The sequence below is a fragment of the Eurosta solidaginis genome, chromosome 3 (genome assembly GCF_040869045.1).
Source record: "Eurosta solidaginis isolate ZX-2024a chromosome 3, ASM4086904v1, whole genome shotgun sequence".
In the NCBI taxonomy this organism is placed as follows: domain Eukaryota; kingdom Metazoa; phylum Arthropoda; class Insecta; order Diptera; family Tephritidae; genus Eurosta; species Eurosta solidaginis.
The window spans coordinates 240,840,271-240,864,896 of record NC_090321.1 but is presented as its reverse complement, the minus strand read 5'-3'; the positions used below and the strand labels follow the sequence as shown (position 1 = coordinate 240,864,896).

The 24,626-nt window shown below is 37.3% G+C and overlaps 1 protein-coding gene across 1 annotated transcript; it reads left to right on the top strand.

Annotated features, from left to right (window-relative positions):
• The first annotated feature begins 898 nt into the window (after positions 1-898).
• Positions 899-10,946, top strand: Cpr47Ee (Cuticular protein 47Ee). Its single transcript, XM_067778118.1, has 4 exons — positions 899-1,318; positions 9,377-9,631; positions 9,697-9,952; positions 10,003-10,946. Exons 1-4 carry the CDS (start codon positions 1,298-1,300, stop codon positions 10,632-10,634), a joined length of 1,164 nt encoding a protein of 387 aa, XP_067634219.1. The 5' UTR covers positions 899-1,297; the 3' UTR covers positions 10,635-10,946.
• The last annotated feature ends 13,680 nt before the right edge of the window (positions 10,947-24,626 follow it).

The window sequence follows — 24,626 nt, the reverse complement described above, 5'->3', positions numbered from 1 at the left end:
GAAGCGAAAAGACGGAGGGAGGAGTGAATAAAAGGATTAATAAAAAGTGCCGAGGAGGGGGGGCAGAGTTAGCCGGAAAAGCTTATTAAAATGTATGCAGATAGACCAAATTTAGAGCAGAACAACGTCTGCCGGGTCTGCTAGTAATTATATATATATATTTAATTTGCCGTATGCTATTTGGTATATAATAAAAAACTAAAACTCAAATGATTGAAAACAGTAGCATGAACAACTAAAAATTAATTACCTGCCCGTAAGTAGCGCATGCGCCAACTCCAAAACTAACAACAATAAATAAACCTCTAGCTTCAGTCAACGACCACAGCTTCGAAGATACAACTTGGCTGATAAGACACCATTGCAGTTACATTATCGCAAATGCACACGAGCTAATCTACAAGAAAAATTCTTACAAATTGTTGTTCTTAATCGTTATCGTTTCTTTTTATTGCACTTGTTGCTGTTATATCGATTTATGTATGCTTGTTAGCCAAGTATTTTTTTACAGGAAGCGTTAAAGCATTTTAACAACGCTTCACCTTTTTGGCTCCCAGCAAATACACTTGACCCAACCAGCAGCAACCGATGCCCCAACCATAATTGAATCTGCACAAAGCCTTCTTAGCAGCTTATGGCGGTTAAGCTAGTACATACCTACGTATGTGCATACATATGTCTCGCATTATTTAACCCAAAGATTATGTTTAGGGCGGCCGAATGTAGTTATAGGCATAAATAAAGTTTAACTGAAAAATAAACATAATTGATACTCTACTCTTCATTCCGCCTTCGATTCTATGATGAGGGATGGGCGGTTGGCGTTTCATACCACACATCGCACGCGTCGACATTTCTATAAATACAAAGTGTAAATGCATTTGGAAATTAGTTGCAACGCGGCATTTAAGGGATTACCTCTGAACGGAAGCTTATGACGATCTAGTACAAAAGTTTTGTTACGTATAGGACATAGATTCAAACATATGTATGTAAATAAAGGTTCACAGGCATCGTCATCAACACGAAATTGCTGTGAAAAAAATTCGAAAATTTATCAAAACAGTAAACGTTTATTTAGCGAACGGTGTCAACATTTCTAGCTTCGTTACAATGTGCAATAAATCCAAAGTTGTCTCGACGCATTGCAATCGTTGACGTGAAGTTAGCTGTGTCATTCCGTGTGTGTGTGTGTGCTAGATTATTGATTATATAAAATTGTTTAAAATTTATTACAACAAATAAAAACGAGTGGAAAAAACATAGTTCCGGTGCCTTGTTGTAGGTCTTTCTTCCAATGGATAAATTGAGTTTCCGGGTAAATTAAAAAAATAATTTATTCATAATAACATAATACTTTTTTGCGTCTCGATAGTAAAATACTTGACTAACTGGGAGCATCAAACAAATCTTTCACCTCTTTATTCAAATTCATTGCAGGCCTACTCCTTTCCCTGCATATCCGATCCTTCTATAAAGGCCGTTAAAATCACGGAAAAGGTGATCCATCTTCCAAAGAACTTTTCTTTCGAGTATTCTATACATCAACACGGTTTTGATAAGGGACTTATAGAGCGGATTTTTGCTCATCGATCGAGGTCTTTAGAAGTATGATTCTTGATATTATTTACAGACTGAAATTTTTATTTTTGTTAAAGCTGGCTTAGACGATTCCATCCCACGTTAACCGCAAGACCATTGCGAATTAGAGAAACCGATGCTTGGATAAATGGAAAAAATACACATTTTATGCTTATAGTGTCAGTTTCTATACCAATACTAATTGATTATTGGATTTCAAGAAACATGTTAGTTGGGAACTATAAGGTGAATCCTGCATACGATAGAAATGTGCTTATCGGCAGCACAGTTTTCATGTTGACATCGACATATTCTCCGATAACTCTATGATTAGTAGGAATATATATTTTCATCGAGCGCGGGACTAAAAAAAAACCTGCTTGTTCATCCTAAAGGAAGGCTCATTTTTAAACGGCACAAAGTCGATCAATGAAATATCCCAGCCCATGCCGCCATGGTGTGGTGGTAGAGTTCTCCGCCTCTATGCGTGGTCGCCCCTTGGCAGTGATTTGGCGAACACTCTCAGTGAAAACTCATCTGCCTTGCAGATGCCGTTCTGAGACGGGCATAAAACATGTAAGTCCTGTGCCGCCAATTTGTAGGAAGATTTAAAAAAGAAGCAATGGAAGAAAAGGTTGTCGCATCTTGCATTGCATTTATTTATTTATTTAACAGTAAGAGCGTGGTTATTAACTGATTTCCGTAATTTTTTCGCAAAGCGGTTGTACTTTCAAGAGGGTGCATAATAAATTTCATCACTAAAGCTTTAATCGTGTCAGATGTCGATAGTGAAAGTATGCGCAAATCCGTTTTTAGGCGTTGGTACTGCCACTCCTGTATCTTTTTATTTGCTAAACATGTATTTTTAGTCGTCCTTAGAAGATGGTTCCTTTAAAAGTTTAGCAATGCAGCTTTATAGTTTACGGAGGTGTCAGGGTAAAAGGCTCTAAATTGTTTTTGTGTCCTTATATAGAAAGTAAGTGCGGTCATCTAAAGGTTTTCGAAATTGTATCCATACGAAATCATGATTTGCTGTTGTTCTGCTGGCTCGTGGTCTTAATAAAACGCAATTGTTTTTTATACCAATATATTTCGGTTACTCCGCGATAACAATGTTCAGGGTAAACTAATTAAAAACATACAATCAAATAACAAAATATAGTGATTATATAGTATGTGTCGGAAAATCATTGTTCTTTAATAGTGAAAATATCTCGTTTTGTACTTCTTTCTAGTAAACCTCGTCCGACATCTGCAACATTCATCTTATACAGCCCGTCGCTGTATTTATAATCATTGACTTTGGGTGTTTTGAATTATAATTTATTATTCATCCTGATGACATTGGTTTCTTATACCACTTCAGCTTTAATTGATTTCGTCGTCTATTTACTACAGAGTTTAAATAAGATAACTTTCCTTCCTTTTCTATTTCTACTGTAAACTTTATATGCTTGTCAAAATTGTTCAGTGCGTCAAGTGTATCTTCTATTTCATCTTCGTTGACTATCGCGAATAAATCATCGACATACTTCGTAAGTAATCGTGGTTTTCGTTCCAATTTATCAATTGTGTTGTCCAATAAGTTTTCCATAAGTATGTCGGTTATCACTGGGGAAGTTGTTGATCCCATTGGCATTCCTTTTAGCTGCATATATATGGTGTCATTGAACTTAAAATATCTGGTTTCTTGAATGCAGAATTTTACTATTTCCATAAATAACTGTTTTGGTATCTTCGTGAGTTCTTCAATCTTTGTCCATTTTTCTTGTATTTCGTCAAGTGCTAACTGTATAGGTATGCTCGGAAAGAGTTACACCACGTCGAAAGGAATCAATTTTTCATCATCATAAATGTAAATATTATTTACTCTTTCCTTATACTCTATCGTATTCTTTTTGTTATATGATGAAGTCGCCGTAACGTTTTTTAATATTTCTGCGATATATTTACATAATCCGTACCCCGGTGATCCAATCGCTGAACAAATCGGTTTTAACTGTGTTCCTTCTCTATGAATCTTCGGGAGCCCAAAAATTCTTGGTGGTAGCGCCGTACTTGTTGTGAGCTTATTTCTCTCCATCTTTGTAATCAATTCCCTTTTAAACAAGTTTTCGACTAAACAGTTATTCCTATTTTGTAATCGCCATGTGAGGTCTTGTCTTTACACTCTGTATGTCGTGAAGTCATTTAAAATATTCTGCGTTTTATTGTTGTAATCATCTGTTTTCATTTCAATTGTTTTATTTTCTTTATCCGATGTTAGAATTTTTATGTTTTTATTTTTTAAAAAAATGTAGGTTTTTGTGAGCTCGAGGTCTTGCTTTAAATAAAACACTGTGTTAGTATTCACACATTTATTTGGTCGATATTTCGACTTCAATGTGAAGTCATTTTCAAGACTTTTTAAAAACACAATATGAAAAGAAAATAAACAGAAATATATAATTTATATAACTTACATACATGCATTAATAACACTAGATCGACTTACTTGCATGGAAATGCCTGATCGACTAATCAGGTGTTCTAACAAAATAATAGGAAGAAGGTGGAAAAAGGAAAGTAAACAATTAGAGTACCGCAAGTATAAACAAATTTTAAGGAACCGTATAAGTAAACAAAATTACACAACAACAATCATACACAGAGAATTTTTAAGAACAACAAGACAAAATGCAACAAAGCAAAATATGCATAATATCCTCCCCCCTTTCATTAGTTGTTGTCCCCAATCTCGTTCGCAGCGGGAAATTTGCTGGGCTGTGGCGCTCTCGATGAACCTTTTGTGATTTGCCCTGTGTGTTGTTGCTGATTTGAAACTAAATTGCGATACACGTAGGCACACTGACCTATATATAATATGGAGCATCTCCAAAATATATCGTTTATTGTAGTGTTTTTCTTTATCGAGTATTCTAACATTTTCGAAATCGGGATAATGTCCAGTGTCAGCTAAATGAGATGACAAGGTAGTCTTGTTGTCCGACGAATTGTTTCTTAGCTTGATATTGGACCTGTGACCGGAAACCCTTGTCTTCAGTTTTTGTTTTGTTTTCCCCACATATACCTTTCCGCATACGTGGGACCCGTCGCCGTTACATGGAATTTCATATATTAAATTAGATTTCTCTAACTTTGGAATTGGGTCCTTCATAATGTTAAATACTTGTCGGAGTGAATTGTTAAATGTGAATGCTATTGTGTATTTTTCTCTGTCAAATAGGTTCGAACTTTTCATTCTTTCTGCCAATCCGGGAATATACGATACTGGCTTATATAATTTATTGCTTTTTTCACATAAGTTTTCATTTTTGGCTCCTGCGTAAAAGTTGTGAATAAGTTTATTAATCAATTCTCTGGGGAATTCGTTCTGTTCTAACGTCTTCTTTATTATGGCAATATTCTTTTTTGAAATATTTTCTCACTTATCGTGAGAACTCTACTTATAAAATTCTTCACGGTGTTTCTAATAATTTTTGTTTCATGTTTAGAATTGTAGTTTATTAATCTACCCGATGAGGTTGCTTTCATATACCAATCAATCCACAATCTGTTGTTTTTATTTATTATCAAAGCGTCAAGATAGGGTAGTTCTCAATCTTTCTCCACCACTACTGTAAATTTGATAGTGCTGTGGTATCCATTTAGCAATTTTAACATGCTTCCTATTTCTGTAGTTTTTACAACCGCAAAAATATCATCAACATATTTTGTAAACAATCGGGGTTTGTTCTTCACATCTGTTTCAAACTTCATAAGCAACTCTTCCATAACGATGTCAGCTAATACTGGGGAAGCTGGGAAACCCATGGGCATACCTGTACGTTGCTCGTAAATCTTGTTGTTGTATTTGAAGTAACGGTTATCCTTGATGCAGAATTTAGCCATGTTAAGAAATATTTCCTTTGTCAGTGATGTGTGTTCTTTTATGTCATTCCATCTTGAAGATATGATTTCAATGGCCACATCCACAGGGATGCTAGGGAACAAGGAGACCACATCAAGCGACACTACACTTTCATCATCATAAATATATGTGCCTTTAATCTTATCTTTGAATGCGGACGAATATTTGACATTATATTTGGACGACGTATTTAAATTTTTGAGGATTTGGACTTCATATTTGCATAAGTTGTAAGACGGAACGTCAATGGACGAACAAATTGGTCGGAGCGGTATGCCATCTTTATGTGTTTTCGGCAGATCATATATTCTAGGAGGGTTTGCGTTTTTGCATGTGGGGGAAATTCTTTTCTTTCAAATCGATAGAACCAATATTAAACATCTTTTGGACTATTTCGTTGTTCCTTTCTTGTAATTTATTTGTTGGATCGCGTTTCAGTACCCTGTACGTTGAAATGTCGTTAACTAACATTTGCATCTTTTTGCCGTATTCTGGTTGGTCCATGACCACTGTGACATTTCCCTTATCGGCGTTAAGCACGAGCAGATGCTCCTTATTTTGAAGGAACCTTTTTGTTTTCAGTACGGTCTCATGTATGAACCTGTCTATCGCTGAGACTTTGTTTTTGATGATATGGTCCTGTATTAGGGCCGTCAAATTATTTCTTTCAAAGTTTGTATGATATTCTAGCCGTCTGCTATGATTTTAAAGAGGGGGAATTTCTTATTATCAGTTGGTAATGAGTATTTTGGATTTTGGGACAAGAGCCACTTTATATCATGTGGAATTTCTGTGTTTGTTAAATTTCGGAACCATTCCGGTACCACCCTAAGTTTTTATTTTTGTTTAGAAATTGTCTCGTTTGTGCCACTGTGTCTGTGATTGCCATTTCTATTGCGCTTTGTTTGTTTGTTGCTGAGTGGAAATATTAAAAACGGCGACTTCATCATATGAAATAAAGAATACGATAGAGTTCAAGGAAAGAGTAAATGAATCACTTTTTTTTTTTCTAGCTGGCTTGAGGTCTGAGTTGAAATAAAAACACAAGGGTTTTTTATATATTACCAATATATTTCGATTACACACGGTAATCGTCTTCAGGGTGAACAATTTTTTACACGTGTGTATCACTTGACGTGGAGTTTATATCACGTCAAGTGATACACACGTGTAAAAAATTGTTCACCCTGAAGACGATTACCGTGTGTAATCGAAATATATTGGTAATATATAAAAAACCCTTGTGTTTTTATTTCAACTCAGACCTCAAGCCAGCTAGAAAAAAAAAAGTGATTCGTTAACAAAAAGGTCGCCAAAATCAAAAATTGGAAAGAGTAAATAATATTTACATTTGTGATGATGAAAAATTGATTCCTTTCGACGTGGGGTTACTCTTTCCGAGCATACATATACAGTTTGCAGTTAGCACTTGACGTAATATAAGAAAAATGGAAAAGATTGAAGAATTTACGAAGATACCAAAACAGTTAGTTATGGAAATAGTAAAATTCTGCATTCATGAAACCAGATATTTTAAGTTCAATGACACCATATATATGCAGCTAAAAGGAATGCCAATGGGATCACCAACTTCCCCAGTGATAGCCGGCATACTTATGGAAAAATTATTGGACAACACAATGGATAAATTGGAACGAAAACCACAATTACTTACGAAGTATGTCGATGATTTATTCGCGATAGTCAACGAAGATGAAATAGAAGATACACTTGACGCACTGAACAATTTTGACAAGGAAAGTTACCTTATTTAAACACTGAAGTAAATAGGCGAGGAAATCAATTAAAGTTGAAGTGGTATAAGAAACCAACGTCATCAGGATGAATTATAAATTATAATTCAAAACACCCAAAGTCAATGATTATAAATACAGCGACGGGCTGTATAAGACGAATGTTGCAGACGTCGGACGAGGTTAACCAGAAAGAAGTACAAAACGAAATATTTTCACTATTAAAAACAATGATTTTCCGACACGTACTATAAAATCACTACTAAAAAGGGTTAATTCTGCCAACAGTCTACAAAAATCTGAAAAAGTATTCATATATAGGTCATTAGCTTATGTACCTCAACTGTCGGAGCGGCTAGCAAATTCAGACTGCTATAATAGAGAAAATATAAAGTTTGCCCACAAACCGACGAACACATTAAAACAATATTTTCAGCAAAACAAAATCGAAAATACCACAAACGGAAAAAAGCAACGTAGTGTACGAGATTTCATGTAGAGATAATGGCAAAATAGGTGCAATAGCTTATATGTGGGCACAACAAAGTTAAAATTAAAGACCAGACTGTCACAGCATAAGTCGGATTTTAAAAATTGCAAGACAGAGCAAAACCAAAAAACAGTACTGATGGCCCACTGTACGGCTACTGGCCAGTCGCCAAATTTCGATGATGCGAGAATTCTCATACAGGAACAAACATATACGAAACGATTTACACTAGAGACACTACATATAATAACACACCGACGGACAGAAGACTAAACTTTAAAAGTGATACAGATGACTGCGGGCATATCTATCATTGTGAGTGATAACTAAGTGTGATATCTCATCTGTCAAATGCCAGACAGGATGTTCAATATGGCTACTTTTTAGCGTTTTGACAGGGTGTTCAATATGGCGGCGCCTATCTTCAGCGGGTGATAGAAAGGGATACAGAATGAGACAGCGATAGTCAAATACAAATCAGGTGATCCAATCACTTTGGAATTTTGACGTCTATGCAGAAGATATCACACTTAGTTATCATTCATAATTTATCTATAAACACTTACTAACGAATAGTCAGTATAAAACTCCGCATCACACAGGAAGGACGTGAAATTGAACGTATGTACAAATGATGAATGTTTTTTTGTTATTTATATTATTATTTTTTATGGCATAATTTTGTTAATTGATTGTATGTTTTTAATTAGCTTACCCTGAAGATGGTTACCGTGTAGTAATCGAAATATATTGGTATAAAAAACAATTGCGTTTTATTAAGACCTCGAGCCAGCAGAACAATAGCAAATTATATATAACAAAGGTCTTCAAAAACTTTCAAATTACATAGGAGATCATCTTTAAATTAAGAATACGCGTACAATATTTTATCACTGTTCCTTTAACCGTTTTCAAGGTATAACTACCGCAAGCCGAACAAAATCCGTTTTAATAGTGGGCATCGGACTAGATTTACACAGCAAACCGCCTTCCAAAATGGGGAAGAATAGCACTTATTGCTAATAGAATATTAATCTATTATAATCATAGAATATATTTGATACCTGAAAGGGCACATCGATTATGCCCGGTTTTAGTAAGAACTCGTATTCAGAAGACGTAGGAAAGGTACGATATTTATATGTAAATGATAGTTATTGCAAATATACATGACGAGTCAGATGGACTGTCGGATGGATGGGTGAAAAACAATATCTTAATTTTTTTATCCACCACTGCCAAAAAACTTAACTTATTATCAAAGTGCCCGGGTACCTCATTACTTACTTAATTGACGTTTAAACGGTTATATCCGGGTACCTCATTACCCGGGTAAAATCATCAGCGCTTATGAAAACATCATAGACTTAGTGATGTTAAGTTGTATCCGATTTTTTGTCAGAAGTCACGCTTGTTAACATTTCGACTTCTAGAAATCCCAACACATTTTTCAAACAGCTGCAGAGTGCAATCGGATTCGCTTGAAGGCACTTAAAAATAGTTCATCCCCACAAAATATATTTCAGTAAAAAAACTCAAAAAAAAAAAAACCAAAAAAATACAAATCATTCTTTTCTGCTTTTACTGCAAAACGTGTAGCGAAAAAACCAACAAAAATTATTTCAAATCTTTTATCTGCAGCTCTTGGCCGGTTTAATTCTATCGCTTACCTTAACGCACCATACATGTCGCAGCCAACAGCCGAATACGATATTCAACAATCAGTCACCCTTCCAGCGACAACAGCAACAACAATCACCACTTCAACGGCAACAATTTCAAGAACAGCAGCAGCAACAACAGGGCTACGCGAATACTTTAAATACCTTGCAGCCCATTGGCACAGGCTTCGGTGGTATTACGACCATCACACCGTTGTCCGGCATAGTACCACAGGTGAGTATATAAAAAGGATACAACAAGTAAACTTATACGTAAGCTAAGAATTTTCGTGACCGCAGAATCCCTATCGCATCTACAATCGCCTGGATCAACCAAACTATGTGCCCATTACGGCCTATCAGAACGAACTCAACTATGATGGCAGCTTTTCATATGGCTATGCCTCTGCCGATGGTACTACTGCGCAGGCGCAGGGGTATGTGAAAAATTTGGGCTTAGGTGAAGATGTGGAAGCACAAGTAGTGCAAGGTTCATACTCTTACACCTCACCGGAAGGAACACCTATCACAGTGCGATATATAGCTGACGAAAATGGTAAACAAGTGTAGATTTTTTTTTACGTTTTAAATATGTATATTCCTTAGGTTTTCGCGCTGAAGGTGCTCACATTCCAACCCCTCCTCCTATACCTGATGCTATCGCAAAATCCTTGCAATATGTTTCAAGCGTTCCACCATACCAGCAAAGCTTAAATCCGAATCCATATCGTCAATTTGGCGTTGGTCAGTCGCTACGCCCTGGTCAGCAACAACAGCTGACAGCTTTTCAATTGCAACAGCAACAAGCGCGTACATATCAGCAACAACTTGCTGGCCAATTACAGCCACCATTTGCACAGTTCCCTGGCGGGCCACAAAATCAACAAACGAATTCGTTCTTTGGCGGTGGCTTAGGTGCTGGCATTGCAGGTGGTTTGGGTGGTGCAGTTGCTGGTGTTGGCTTAGGAGGACAATCACAATTTCCGGGTCAATTCAGTGATACGAATGGACAAAATTTGACTAGAAAGCAGCAGGACTTACAACAAGATCAACAACAGCAAGGGCTACAACAACAACAACAAAAACATAATCAGCAACTACAGAATCAACAGCAACAGCAGCAACAACAGCAACAACAACAGTTAGCAACACAAGAATTGCGAGCTCGGCCCAATCAATTGGTTAACACTTACGGTTACAGACGTTACAAAAAGGCTGTGGTGGCGGCGAAAAATTAACAGCTCATCAGCCACAACATCAAAAACTATTACTGATCAGTAAAAATTTACTAAGATTTTACGTATTAGATTCAATTAATGAAGTTTATTTCTTATATTTTTTACTATTATATTTAATAACTTATTTTGCTAAGCGTTTAAGCTTTACATTTAGCTGGAGGATATTCTAGATTATGTTCGTGTTTACTAATTGTTTGAATTTAACTTAACGTTAATTTTTACATTGATGAAACGATTGAATGAATTAGTCATTTTTAGTTCTTCAATTACATGAAATACATGTGCAATAAAAATCCAAAAAAAAAAAAAAAATCTGAGGATAACCTAAATTTCTACCACAGCATTCGAACAATCCACTGTTCTAAACAGACCCACAACCCGAATATATTCGACAAATTTTCAAAGAAGCACATCACTGTATTACTCATCCTGGGACCACCGCTAAAATATGTACATATGCTACGTTTGTTGAGGATGTAGAAATATCCATGACGGGACTAATGTCCACAAATGCAAAACTATTCTCAGTGCCACCATCACATTACATAATGAGTGATGTAATGCAAATCAGGCTAACGCAATGTTGTCACATCTAATTTAGTTAATTTTCAATTTAATATGACATGCGAGAGAAAATTTTTTCGAAACTGCGGTAAGTTAGGTAAGTTAGCTTACAGAACAAAATCAATGAAAGAAATATATGGGATATATTACCCATAGGTGGCAACTTGGTTTAGAAGCATTTCTTTAGCATACGATAGATATTATATTTGGTATGATAATCATATTGATTAAAGGATGGTAGCCTTGAGAACTATTTCAGAGTGACTCCAACTAAGCATTGGTTAGGTAAAATTGAACTGGCCGGTCAATAAAGACCTAAAATGGACTGAATGTGTCAATATTGTTAACAGAATTTGTTTGAAGACCAAGCGGAAGAATCGCAATCAGGTACCAAGACATACGTTTGAGAATAACTCCGTCCTCTTGACAAATAATAGCAGTTTTCTGGGAACCAGCTTAATTGCTGCCTCGAGGTATGGCAACTCTGCCGCCCCTAATAGCTGGAGCCTTGACCTGGCGAGCGCAGGACACGAATACAGAACATGCTCAACCGTTTCTTCCTGCAGCTCACACTTCCTGCACTTTCTGCTACTGACGAGACCTAACTTATAAGCATGTGACGCCAGAGGGCAGTGTACGGTCAGTATGGCAATCGTGAGCCTTAAGTTTTCTCTCTTCAAAGGTATGAGCCACTTTGCGAGTCTAATATCGTAGGCTTTGCGCATGATCTTAGAAACCCACTAAGCATTAAAGCGAGCACATTATGCACGGTTAAGCGATTTTTGCTTCGTTAGCTTACCATCGATAACAAGTGATACCAACGAGTTCTTGCTTTATTATCGATAGCGAAACTATCGTCGGGCGATCGGTTTCTTATTAGTTTCTTAGCGGCTTGTTATCGAGGAGCTACATTTATTTCATTCATTCCATATTGAAGTTTTATCCGCATTTACTTCAAAAACAAACCGTTGTGATATCATTTCGAAAGCGCCCAGATAAAATACTGGTAACAATACCTTAACGATCGGTTTCTTATTAGTTTCTTAGCGGCTTGTTATCGAGGAGCTACATTTGTGTCATTCATTCCATATTGAAGTTTTATCCGCATTTACTTCAAAAGCAAACCGTTGTGATATCATTTCGAAAGCGCCCAGATAAAATACTGGTAACAATACCTTAACTACACGATATTTTTTTGAATTGGAAATCGATTACTTTTCAATAAAAAATCGATAACATTTATATAACAACCCGATTTGTTGTCAATAGAAAATTTATAACATTTCGATAAAAAAGCGATAGTTCGTTTTTACATCGCCGATAACACACCGATAACTCGGTCAAAGGAATTGGATAACAAACCGTTAGTATTAATGCGCGGTTCCAGGGGAGGGGGGGGGCTTTTTATTGTATTCACTTTAACGAAGTATATAATACTAATCTACATAGTAGATTCTTATCACACTACGGAAATTTACTAATTTTAATTTTTCTTCTACTATGTAGAATAGTATTATATATTTCATTACAGCAAATACAAAATACAGCGCCCCCCTGGAACCGCGCATGCTTATATAGACATTTCTAGTTAGGCTGCAGTGGGTCAGAGAAGCTTTTGATAGTTTATTGGTTCGTTGGTTGCTGTCCTGGCCGGTCAGCGCTCTCGGCACTATTTTGATGCATTTTCTCCTGTATATCAACCTATTATACAGTGAACTTATTTTTACTCGAACCATTTTGTTAGTGGAATAAACCTGTTGCTGTCATTAATGGAGCATTTTGATAAATCTCATAAACCGGACAGCACGAAACCACCCAGAGGTGGGTTCCTAATATTAGCCAGGGCTGGAAAATCGCAGAGAAAATGGTTGACCGTTTCCTTACAACCTTCGTGGCTGCACCTCCTGCAGAATTCGTTGAAGGTTATTCCCATTCTTTCAGCATGTGAGCTCAGTGGCCAGTGTCCTGTGATTTTGGTTGTCATCTTAAATATTTCCTAAACAATTTTAGTAAATCCTCAGTTTTTTATGGTTATAGTCCGGCCAAGGTCTTTTGGTGATCCTACGTGAGTCGCTAGAGTACTAATTTTTAATAGCGGTTTTCTTGAAATGGATATTGATGCAAGCGGCGACTGCCTCAGTGATGGCCTTCGCGAGTTCATCCATTTTTCATTACCTCCTATATTCCAGTGATCCGGTGCCCATGTGAGAGTAAAGGTCGATGCGTTTGCTGCAATGCGAAATGCATTCTTACAAATATTAGCGGTCATAGAGGACGTAAGTGGTAAGTTCAACGTCAAAAGCGCTGCTTGGCTTCTTAGAATATACATATCTCTCGACCGTTTACAGGGCTTTCCAACAGGAAGCAATACGTCTTCTCTATTCCTAGTAGCTCAGCTTGACATATACTAGCTGAGTTTGGGAGACGGATTGTTAGTTCGATTTCAAGATGTTCGGAGAAGACCCCGACGCGAACACCGGAGTGCATTTTGGACACGTCGTTGTATAGTAAGATGACACCCTCCTTACCATGCCGGCTGACCAGTCCCTTCTCTAGGGTATCCTCACCTTAAAGATCTTGACAAAGTTCAATATAGACGAAAGATAATCCTTTGTCTAATATGCATTGGGTTGCCTTCTTAGGATACCGGTGTGGCCATACCCCTACTCGCTTCTGCATTCAAACACCCTGGTGGCAGAGTTAGTAGCTGTAAGACGTATGTGAACCTCCAATCGCAGCTTTTTAATGATAACATTTAACGCGTTTGTTGGATACGACCTAAGTGCTCATGTTACCCCTGCACAGCTTGCCCCCGTTGTACTTTGTTTAGTTTTTTAGGGTTTGATTCCTTGTCCAGGGCCTGCCATTACACTATTGCTCTGTACGATAGGATAGTTCTTGTAACTAGTGTGTAAAACCACATCGTAACTTTTGGTCTTAGACCCCAGTTTCTGCTAACTATTATCTTCCACTAGAAGTAGGCGATGTATGCCTTCTATACTCTTCTTTCAATATTCACTTTCCAGTTAAGCTTGTTATCTATTTCGACGCCAAGGTACTTAACCCTAGTTAAGACAGAGAGCTTTGGATGTTTAGTTAAAGCAGGCGAAAACGAGGTGTTGTTGTTCCTTTTTTGAAGAGTATTAGTTCTAGCTTGCTTGGTTTAACACAAGGGTATGATGACGCCCTAATGAAAATTTTGAAACACTAGCTCATATTTTCATCACTAAGGCATAAATCTCCCTTACCTTTCCTATTTGCAGGTGAAATTTAAAGTAGTCACTAGAAATTAATGGTGAATATCCCTCTTAAACTTTTCGGCTTATACCGCACCTAAAGTATTAATACAACAATTTTATAAGAAAACTAAAATTAAACCTTTGACGACTACAATCCTATGCTTCACTGCCTCCATCGACATTTTCTATTGATTCTTCATTCTTCTGATATGTAGTAAAAATTATATCCAGATGTGCATATAGTTGGATATGTAGGGTTAAGTAAACAAATTTAAGCTTTGCAAAGCTCTCCATATACACAGCATAATTGAAATAATTTGCAACCTGTAGCATAACTTTTGGCTGAATATGATATAAATATATTATCAAAATTGTGTATACATACAACTATATATTTACTTATACATCTATACATATTTAATTACCGCTTAGGTTAGGTTAGGTGGCAACACCAATGGCATTTAAATTATTTTCCTCCTGGTCTTTTCAGCGGAGTGGGTGACACCCTCTTCCTCTGCTTCCATAGTCGGGTTCGCATAAGAATACTTTCTTGGCCGGATGATCATCTTTCATTCGCATAATATGGCCTTGGCAGCGTAATCGCTGTACTACTTTGAGGTCTGCAAAAAGCTCCTACAACTCATTATTGAATCTTCTTTGGTAATAGCCTTCGCCAAGCATAGAGATTCCTTAGATCTTTCGAAGATATTGTTAGCATCCATGCTTCCGCAACTTATAGCAGGACGTGTACGATAAGGGACTTGTAGAGCTTGATTTTCGTTTGTCGAGCGAGGAATTCACTTTTCAACTGCCTTCTCAGTCCGGGGTAGCATTTGTTGGCAAGAATAATTCGACCCTGAATTTCTGGTTGACGTTATTTGTCTATAAAATAACTAGCAGACCCGACAGACGATGTTCTGTTATAAATTTGGTATATCTGCATACATTTTCATCTGCATTTTCCGTCTAACTCTGTCCTCCCCCTCTTCACTTTTTCCTAATCCTTTTATTCACTCCTCCCTCCGTCTTTTTCGTTTCATCTGTCTCCATCTTCAGCTTATTCTACCTCTTTCTCAGTCTCCTTCTCTCTTTTCTCTTCTCTCAAGTTGTTCTCATTCTTCTTCATCCCTTATTGCCAGTCCCAAAGGGTGGTATATATTTTGTTCCAGTCCCATTCCGAGTTCTAGTCCCAGTCCCACTTCGAGTCTCAGTCCCATTCTGGTCCTAATCCCAGTCCCAGTGCGTCTCTGGTCTACTTCCCGGAAAAAAGCACCGTAAATACTAATATAGGCAAATTTGTATACCAAATTTCAGGCAAATCGAATAGGACGTATGTAAATAGGTATGTGGGTATTATTAGTTCATGTCTTTATTTCGGATTCGCATGCATATATATCAGTTTTGCCAGGTTCATGCAACAGCTGTCATTTGATATCCATATTACACACACATTCTAGGAATACCCGGGTCTACGTTTTGACCTATATCTCGAGATCCTCTGCGTCGATCGCAACCAAGCCTATGTAATAACCACCGCGCGAGGCATACGCAACTTATGTGAAAGTTTGAACCAAATAGGCCGACGTATCTCTTCAAACACCGGCGATCAACAAACAGACATTTTAGCCTTTCTTTTTACTTTCTTTATATTAGGTCGGTTGAATGTTTGTCCGCTTTTCATACAAATCTTGCAATCCATTTTTAAGTAACTTCTCATTGAGCTACAAACGTGAAACTTCAGACATAGGTTAGAACCCCGTAACAATGCAACAAAAGGAAAAAAATCCGTTAGGTGCCGCACGGATCGAAATAATTAAATAAGAATTTAAACATTTTCAAACCAACTCTTAAGTAACTTCTCGGTGAGCTACAGACTTGAAATTTCAAACTTAATTCAGAGGTTGATGACAGCCGATGAGACGATACAAAAAGACTCGCTAGGGTCGCAAGGGATGATATATTTAGAAAAATCGTAGGAAACGGATTGATTTTATGTAAGTTCACAGATAGGGGGCGCACGGATCGAAATATTTAGAGAAGAATTTGGAAATTTGGTGTTTTGAAATCGATTTTAAAGTAACTTCTCATTGAGAAAAATGAAACCTCAGAGACAGGTTAAGACACCGTGACAAAGCAACAAAAGGAGAAAAAAATTCCGTTAGGTGGCGCACAGATCGAAAAAATTAGATAGTAATTTGGAAATTGTTAACCGGATTTTAAGCAGCATCTCGAAGAGCTAGAGGCTAAAAATTTAGAGCTGAATTGAGAGGTCGATGACAGCCGGTAACACAATACAAGCAGTTTCGTTAAGGGGCGCACGGACTGAAATATTTAGAAAAATCAAACAGAACGGAGGTAATTTCGGGATTGATTTTTATGTAAGTTCTCATTGAGCTACAAGCTAAAACTTAACAGATAGGTTAAGACAACGAGAAAATGTAACAAAAGGAGAAAATAAAAAACATTTAAGCACTTCCTTTATATAAATGGACAAAAATCAGCGAAAAATGTCTCCTTATATAAAGACATATTCTTGCTAAACATTGATTTTTAAATTTTGACCTAGAAATTGCAAAAATATTTACGAGAAGTAAAAATATAAAGGTAGAGCGCAGTTGATTGACTAATAATATCTTCTTTCCTACCAACATTCCAATCCAAGTAATGTGCGCTCCACTTTCACTTCCACTTCCAAGGAAGAGGCACAACTTCTCGAAAAGGGCCTGAAGCACAATATCATGGACCAGAATACAGTAAGAAAAACGGAGCAAGCGATTGTAGAGGCGGAGATCGCAATATCATTGATACCACAGGAAGAACAGGAGCACGCAAGACACATGTGCAGGGAAATCATAAAAAAGGAGGTGAAAGCACAGGAAGTACAAAAATCGAATACAGAGGAGAAAACAATAAAGAATCTACGGCATAAACTAAAGAAAAACAATATTGTCACAACGAAAGCGGACAAAGGAAACACCACTGTGCTAATCGAAAAAGAGCAATATATATCCAAAACCGAGGATCTCATAGAGGAAATGAAATGTCGTAGAATGAGAGAGGATCCCACAGATGAATACCAAAACCAAATCAAAGTTGCTATAAAGAATGCAACCAATATAGTAGATTCTAACATGGCACATAGATTGGTCCAAATGAATCCTTCGGCTCCTCCACTGGTTGCGCTACCAAAAATCCACAAGCCGGACACACCAATGAGGCCCATCATTAATTTCAAATCGGCACCATGTTACAAACTGTCCAAATATTTAAAAACGATATTGAAAGATACTCTGGAGCTAAGGAACGAATATGCAATAGCTAACACAACAGAACTAATATAGAGACTCGAGACCGTAGAGCTAACAAGAAACAGCAAATTGGTATAATTTGACATAAAAGATTTATACCCATCTGTACCACTATCGGAGACTTTGGATATAGTTAGCTCAACAATAGTTCATAACACAAAAAACAAAGTGAAAAGTATGCAAATCACAAATACGCTAAGAACCACTTTACGTCAAAACTATTTTCAATTCAAAAATAAAATATATAGACAAACAAACGGTCTTGGAATGGGAAGCCCCACATCAGCAATTCTTATGGAAGTTTTCATGCAAAATCTGGAAGAAAAGTACATACAGGAGCTGAAGTCCAAATTAGGCGTGTCATTTTATGCTAGATACGTGGATGACATAATATGCGTTTTAACTACTAATAACGAAGAGCTTGTACTGGAGTACCTCAACAAGCAGCACGGAAATATAAAATTTACAATGGAAACCGAAAAAGACGGAGGAATCAACTATCTAGACCTCACGATAAATATTGATAACGAAGCCAAAAGATTTAACTATGACATATATAGAAACTCAACGGCCACCAATAGAATAATACACAATACCTCAAATCACCCTCAACAGCATAAAAATGCAGCATTAAGGCACTTGGTACATAGACTTGAAAGAACACCGCTTACACAAGAGGCATATAAGAGAGAACTTGAGGTCATATATAATATCGCTGCAAACAACGGATATAAAAAAGCACTAGTAGATAAGCTCAGAAGGACAAATGGAGAACCAAAAAGAAATAATGAAAAGGAAAATAATAGCTGGACGACTATGACATATACTGAAAAAGCAACATATAAATTGGCAAACTTCTTTAAAAAATACAACATTAACACAGCATTCAAAACATCGAACAATCTAGGGCGAAAACTAAGAACTAACATTAACTCAGAGGATCGGTTTAGCAGCCACGTCGTATACAAGCTTACCTGCGGATGCCAGCATAGTTACATAGGACAAACAGGACGGCAAATAAGAACGAGGTTCAGAGAACATATTAGAGATTACAACAAAAAAATACGGAATCCAAACATTATACCCGAGTCTAACTTCGCGAATCACATGGTCGAGAATGAATGTTCCCCAGCAAACATCAATAAAACAGTTAGGGTTCTTCACATACAGGAAAAGGGCCGACGTCTCAACGTACTCGAAAACATGGACATCTACAAACAGAAAACATTCGACGGTAGATTAATAAACGAACAGATAAACACAATTTCTGACACAATATTTGAGCCTTTAAAACTTGTTTACAGGAAACAACTTAATCACACAGGTACAACAGACAAACACACAACAACAAATAAACACAAAACAATTAACACACCAAAACAAAAAACCGACAAAGAAGGTCAAACGACTAAAATCACAGATTTCTACCTACCCCAGTCAGCCACACAAATCGATTAGTAAACCACCCTCGGTTCTAAATGAACACACAGCACATACAAATAACTAAATATACACAAGCATCAATTTGACAATACCTGCTCATATACCTACGAACTATAAATACAGGACAAACGACAACAACAGATCAGAACGAAAATCGACACTGACGATGGCACAACGCCGAAACCGGTTTGTCTCAAAACCAAATTTGACAAGGGATTACGGAAAATCGTTCCAATATACATCTTTTATATTTTTGCTTCTCATAAATATTTTTGCAATTTCTGTAGCAAAATTTAAAAATCAAAGTCCAGCAAGAATATGTTTTATATAAAGAGAAACTTTTCGCTGGTTTTTTTCCATTTGTATAAAGGAAGTGCTAAAAAAAAATATTTTTTCATCAAAATCTTAGCATTTTATACATCTAGTAAAAAATTTAAATTAATTTTTACTCCAACTATAATTCACAGATGCAATCTGTGATTTATAAAAAATTTTTAAAGTCAATCATTTGACCACTCGTCTACTGCTGCTACAACTATTTCATTAGTTCAATGAGATTGTTTGTTATCATGGCAGCATTTATTTTCTTTCCTTAGTCCGTACCTTACATATAAAATTGAATTTAACATTTTTAAATGATACTGTTAGTGCTGCAATGATTTTATTATAACAAACGATCTCATTAAAATAAATAAACGTAAGGCGCGATAACCTCCTCGTTTTAGCATTTTTCATGGTGCCTAAAATTAGCTCAACATTACTGAGTGGTAAACCCAAAAAATCGAAAACAAAAGTGGAAAGATTGGCAATGGGATTTTCCCCAAGAGCGTTTTTATACTCTCAAACCTCTGCCAAACCTACGTTGTCCCTTTCATGTAGATGCATTTTTTCCACTGCATTTCAATGTTATTTATTTCATCATTTGAATATCCACATTTTTTTTGTGTGAAACTATCGAAATTAAGTGGTTCGACAGCACTCAGTGCCGTTTCAATAGAGAAAAAATTTATATATTTTAAAGTTTCTATATAACTAGGCCGACGTTGCCGTATTTGCTCTATTAATTTTATAATGAAACTACGGCAGTTTTCTCCTATAATTGTTTGCAAATGTTTATCATAAAATTTGGTTTTTAAACAGTCTTCATAGGAGTAATGAAAATTGGGCATAGGAACCCATAACGGCGTTAAAGGAGAAGACACCGGATCAAAAGTGTCTGAGTGAAATATTACAAGAGAACAGAAGGTCGAAAGCAGATGCTTAAGATCACTAAACATTTTAAGGAAATCCGTCGAGTTGCTCTCAAAGAGCTGATTCAGGGTTTGAACCACTTTTAATATGGCGCTTAGGAAAATAAATAACCCAATATATCGTCCGTGAAAAGATTTGACAAAATATTTGCTTTATGGCACGAATCCGGAACAGCAGCAATACCAAAGTGGGTTTTCAACTATAGCCATTGATTCGCCACTCTTTTTACGGCTACTTCGATGGACAACCACCGAGTTGAGCATGCCCTAACAATTTGCAATGGCTCGAGTCGTTCGTTTATGTCAGCACTTAGCATTGCATAGCTCCTTTGTCTACTTGCGGACTTAGAAAACCAGTTATATGTTTCTGCAATCAGAAATTCAATTTCATTCAGAAGTAGCTTCGAAGCAGATGAAACAGCCAATTATACCGAATGACAGACACACGGAACTAAAATGACTTTAGGTTTATGTTGCTTTAATAAAGTTACTGCGCCTGGATTTCTGCCTACCATAGCGTTCGCATTATCTGTTCCTAAGCCCCTCAAATATTCAACATCCAACCCAAATTCATTCATTGTTCTTAAAATTGAAACAGTCAATCCCTTTGCCTTGCAATCCTCGATAGCTGATAGTTTAAGAAATGTGTTAAAAATTGATTTACTATTGCAACTAAAATATCGTATTATTACTCCGAGGTACTTATTAACGCTTATGTCTGTGGGCTCATCTATATTTAAGCTAAATAGATTGTTATCTATTTTTATTTGTTGTTTTTCGGCCTTCAATATTTAAATTATTAAATTTTGAGCTCAAGGCCACGCATAAATAAAAATCAAATATTTTATGTCTTTCAATAAATATATTTGTTTAATGATTGATCGATATTTCGACCCCAATCTGAGATCATCCTCAGGACTAAAAAGATTACAAAACAATAAAAACATCAAAAAGTGCATTTTACGTACATCCCCATAACACAATTTACACTCTTGGCTGTGCCTGATCGACTAATTTTAAAAGATTACATATCAAACGTGTTTAGGCCACCAAGCTAAATTCCTTTATAATGCCTTCGCGGATGACCCTCCCTAATCCTACACTCCTTTGGGCATATCGCCAGTCAGCCAACGCTAGCCCCATTGCACCCACAAAGAAATCAGTCCCGCAAGAAAAGCACAGCCAATGTGCATTATTCTGGTAAGGCTAATGCCTTAACTTATAAAACATACCCAACTTCTAAGTCCGATGTAAGACTCATATAAACCGTTTAGGCAAAAATACTAAGGCCACACTGAGGCGATCGTTTTTCGCATCGGCAACGCACAAGCAGGTTGGTAGTCAGCAGAACAACTAATATACCATTGTTTTGTTATGTTTTCAAATGCCTACCAATAACATGCACGAACATATCCATGCCTGCTTAGAGCAATGAACGTACGGTACAGTTCTTAGGTTTAGCATAATAACACACGCTCAAACCTATTGCCACATATGTAAGTATATGGATGGACATATCGGTAACTATTTATATTTTTTTGTGCCAGCATTCCTCTGCTAAGGCATCTGCCTGAATGCAAGGCGATGTATGTACATCCATATACGTGCATATATACCCTACGGATTTCCTCCTATTGTGTGCGCTTTGGGCAAAGGTAATTTCCCCTCAAAACGGTTAGCTGTGTCGACTGCGGCTCGAGGGTTTTATGTCTTTTGCGAAGAACTTAACTTTTACTTTTCTGTCAACCTTCAGCGGATCAGCAGCAGCCACACCACCGGGTAAGCCTATATATATATCCAACTATAACTTATAATAAAATTTCATTTTCTATAACGCATTTAATATCATTTACATGAATTGAATTTTAATAAAATTTATAACGATTATATTACTAAAACTCGCTTTCGTTCTTTCATTCTCGATATCGACACAATCCACGGGGAGCCTGAGTTATCCAATCCCTCTGTATTGTGTTCATGGTCCTTACTCACCGGGAACTATAGAGATCGGCACCAAAATCCACCATCCATCGAGTTGGTTAATAGCGACAAAATATATTAAAAGCGTTCAGAGGATACGAACATAAGATATTGGAAAAGCGGATACAAGGCACGTTAATACAAGTCAAGGAGTCCTCCAGCAACGAAATAATTACAAGATACGTGGTTATATTTCAGTGGCACTTAGACTATATAAACGGTGTATAAGCGAAAATACGGCCCAGAGCCAAGAATAAAACCTGCGGTAGTGTTTTTTTTGTCTTTCTTGCGTAAATTTCTGGCACTTCCCCCCACCAGTGGTAAGGGGTGCCAGAACTTGCGCAAAACATTCTTTAGTTTCGGCCAATAAAGGCAAAACCTTGCGTCGGTCTGTTGCTTCCCCCCACCAGCGGTAAAGGGTATCAGATCCTGCGCAAGACACTTCGTCTTCCACTCCGTTCAATTCGCAAATAACTTAGAGCAACTCTAGTACTTCCCCCCACCAGCGGTAAGGGATATTAGTTATTGGTCAGGTTAGCGAATCGACTCCCTAGTGCTCTATACCTCTGCGTCGACGAAACTTTGATTCAGTCTGGTCAAAGTCAAAGTGAAGGAATTTAATTCCGTCATCCTCCCTCTGTCTGCTTATTCGGGAACGAATTCCCAACCCCTCGTATCAGAGCACTCATAAAAACGAAACGAAACATTGTAATATTAGTGGCAGTTGGGTGGCGAGACTAATTGTCAAACGATACCAACCTTCACTATAGCAAGCCCCGAAAAGCACATTTTTTTTTTGCTTTTAAAAAACAAACAAAAAAGATCAGATCCCCCTTCATGATTAGAATCGTGTCCTTTATTCAAACGAACTTATGGAGTCATATATCAGGCTGGCTGATGCCGTCATCGAATTCGAGTCGGACTACAATGACATGCCTGAGGCTAACCACACAAAACACACCCTTGCAATCCAACAGGAAGAGTTAAAAGCCATATAGAAAAAGGCGAAAGTATCGTGCGAAAACCTTTTAAACTCAGATACATTGGAGGCAAAAAATATCGCGGCTGTAAAAATAAAGCATAAAGCAGCTTATGCAATTTTCCTCCGCTGCATGTCCAATATGGCCGAGCTTCAGGCAACATTAAATAAGAAAGAAACTGATGGAGAGGAACGACCCGAGCGCGAGCGCGAACGAAATATCCGTTTACCTCCTTGCAACACAGAAGTCTTTAAGGGAGACTATCTCTCATGGCCAACATTCCGTGATATGTTCACGGCCATATACATTCAAAACAAGAGCCTTTCAAATGTTGAGAGATTGTACTACCTTAATCAGAAAACTCAGGGGGAAGCAAAAGAAATCGTGCAAAAATGCCAGCTAACTACGGATGGTTTCGCCACGGCGTGGAAAAATTTAACATATAGGTACGAAAATAAACGTATTCGGATAAACACACAATTGAAGATTTTATTTAGCTTAGGAAAAATTGAAAGTGAGTGTGGCACCTCGATCAAAAAGCTGCAACGCGAAAAAAACAATTGTATCGCGTCTCTGAAAACCCATAAAATCGACATCTCTAACTGGGATGCGATCATTACATATATCTGCTCGACTAAGTTACCAGAAAGCACCTTGGCGCTCTGGGAACAAACAGTGGAGAATAAGACAGAAGTCTCCAAATGGGAGGACATGGACAAATTCTTGTCCCATAGGTTTCAGACATTGGAAACGGTCTCGGGCATTACAGGTAGCAAAAGCACCACAGCCCCGAAACAACAACCTGGTAAACAAACTACCGATACTTCGCACCGCTAGCTTGGCGCATTCCAAACGAGTGTGTCCAAGGGTTCGTGCAAGATGTGCACATCAAATGAGCACAGGCTTCAAAACTGTCCGAGGTTCAAGAATCAAACACCCCTCGACAGACTTAATTTTATTAAAAATAATAAATAATCCATAAGTCATGTGGTATAGAGGGGGACTTCCTGTCTCAATGTCGTATCGGGAATTATCGATTTTTTTTTGTTTGATACTCTCATTGTTGCCCACCACCCGTAAGAGACAAAGGTGCATGCGACATTAAGCGGCGCGACACTTAGCAGCGCGACACTTAGCGGCGAGACACTTAGCGGCACGACCCACAGGGGGTCAATTCCCTAACTGTTAAAAACTGAAGAACGTGCATTCATTGAAAACTCAGTTGCAC

Bases quoted from the DNA above. Each gene is read 5' to 3' on its own strand.
- Cpr47Ee (XM_067778118.1), top strand. From the start codon at position 1,298: ATGGATAAATTGAGTTTCCGG. The intron at 1,319-9,376 runs GTAAATTAAAAA...TTTTATCTGCAG, and splicing joins TGGATAAATTGAGTTTCCGG to CTCTTGGCCGGTTTAATTCT. The intron at 9,632-9,696 runs GTGAGTATATAA...TCGTGACCGCAG, and splicing joins TGTCCGGCATAGTACCACAG to AATCCCTATCGCATCTACAA.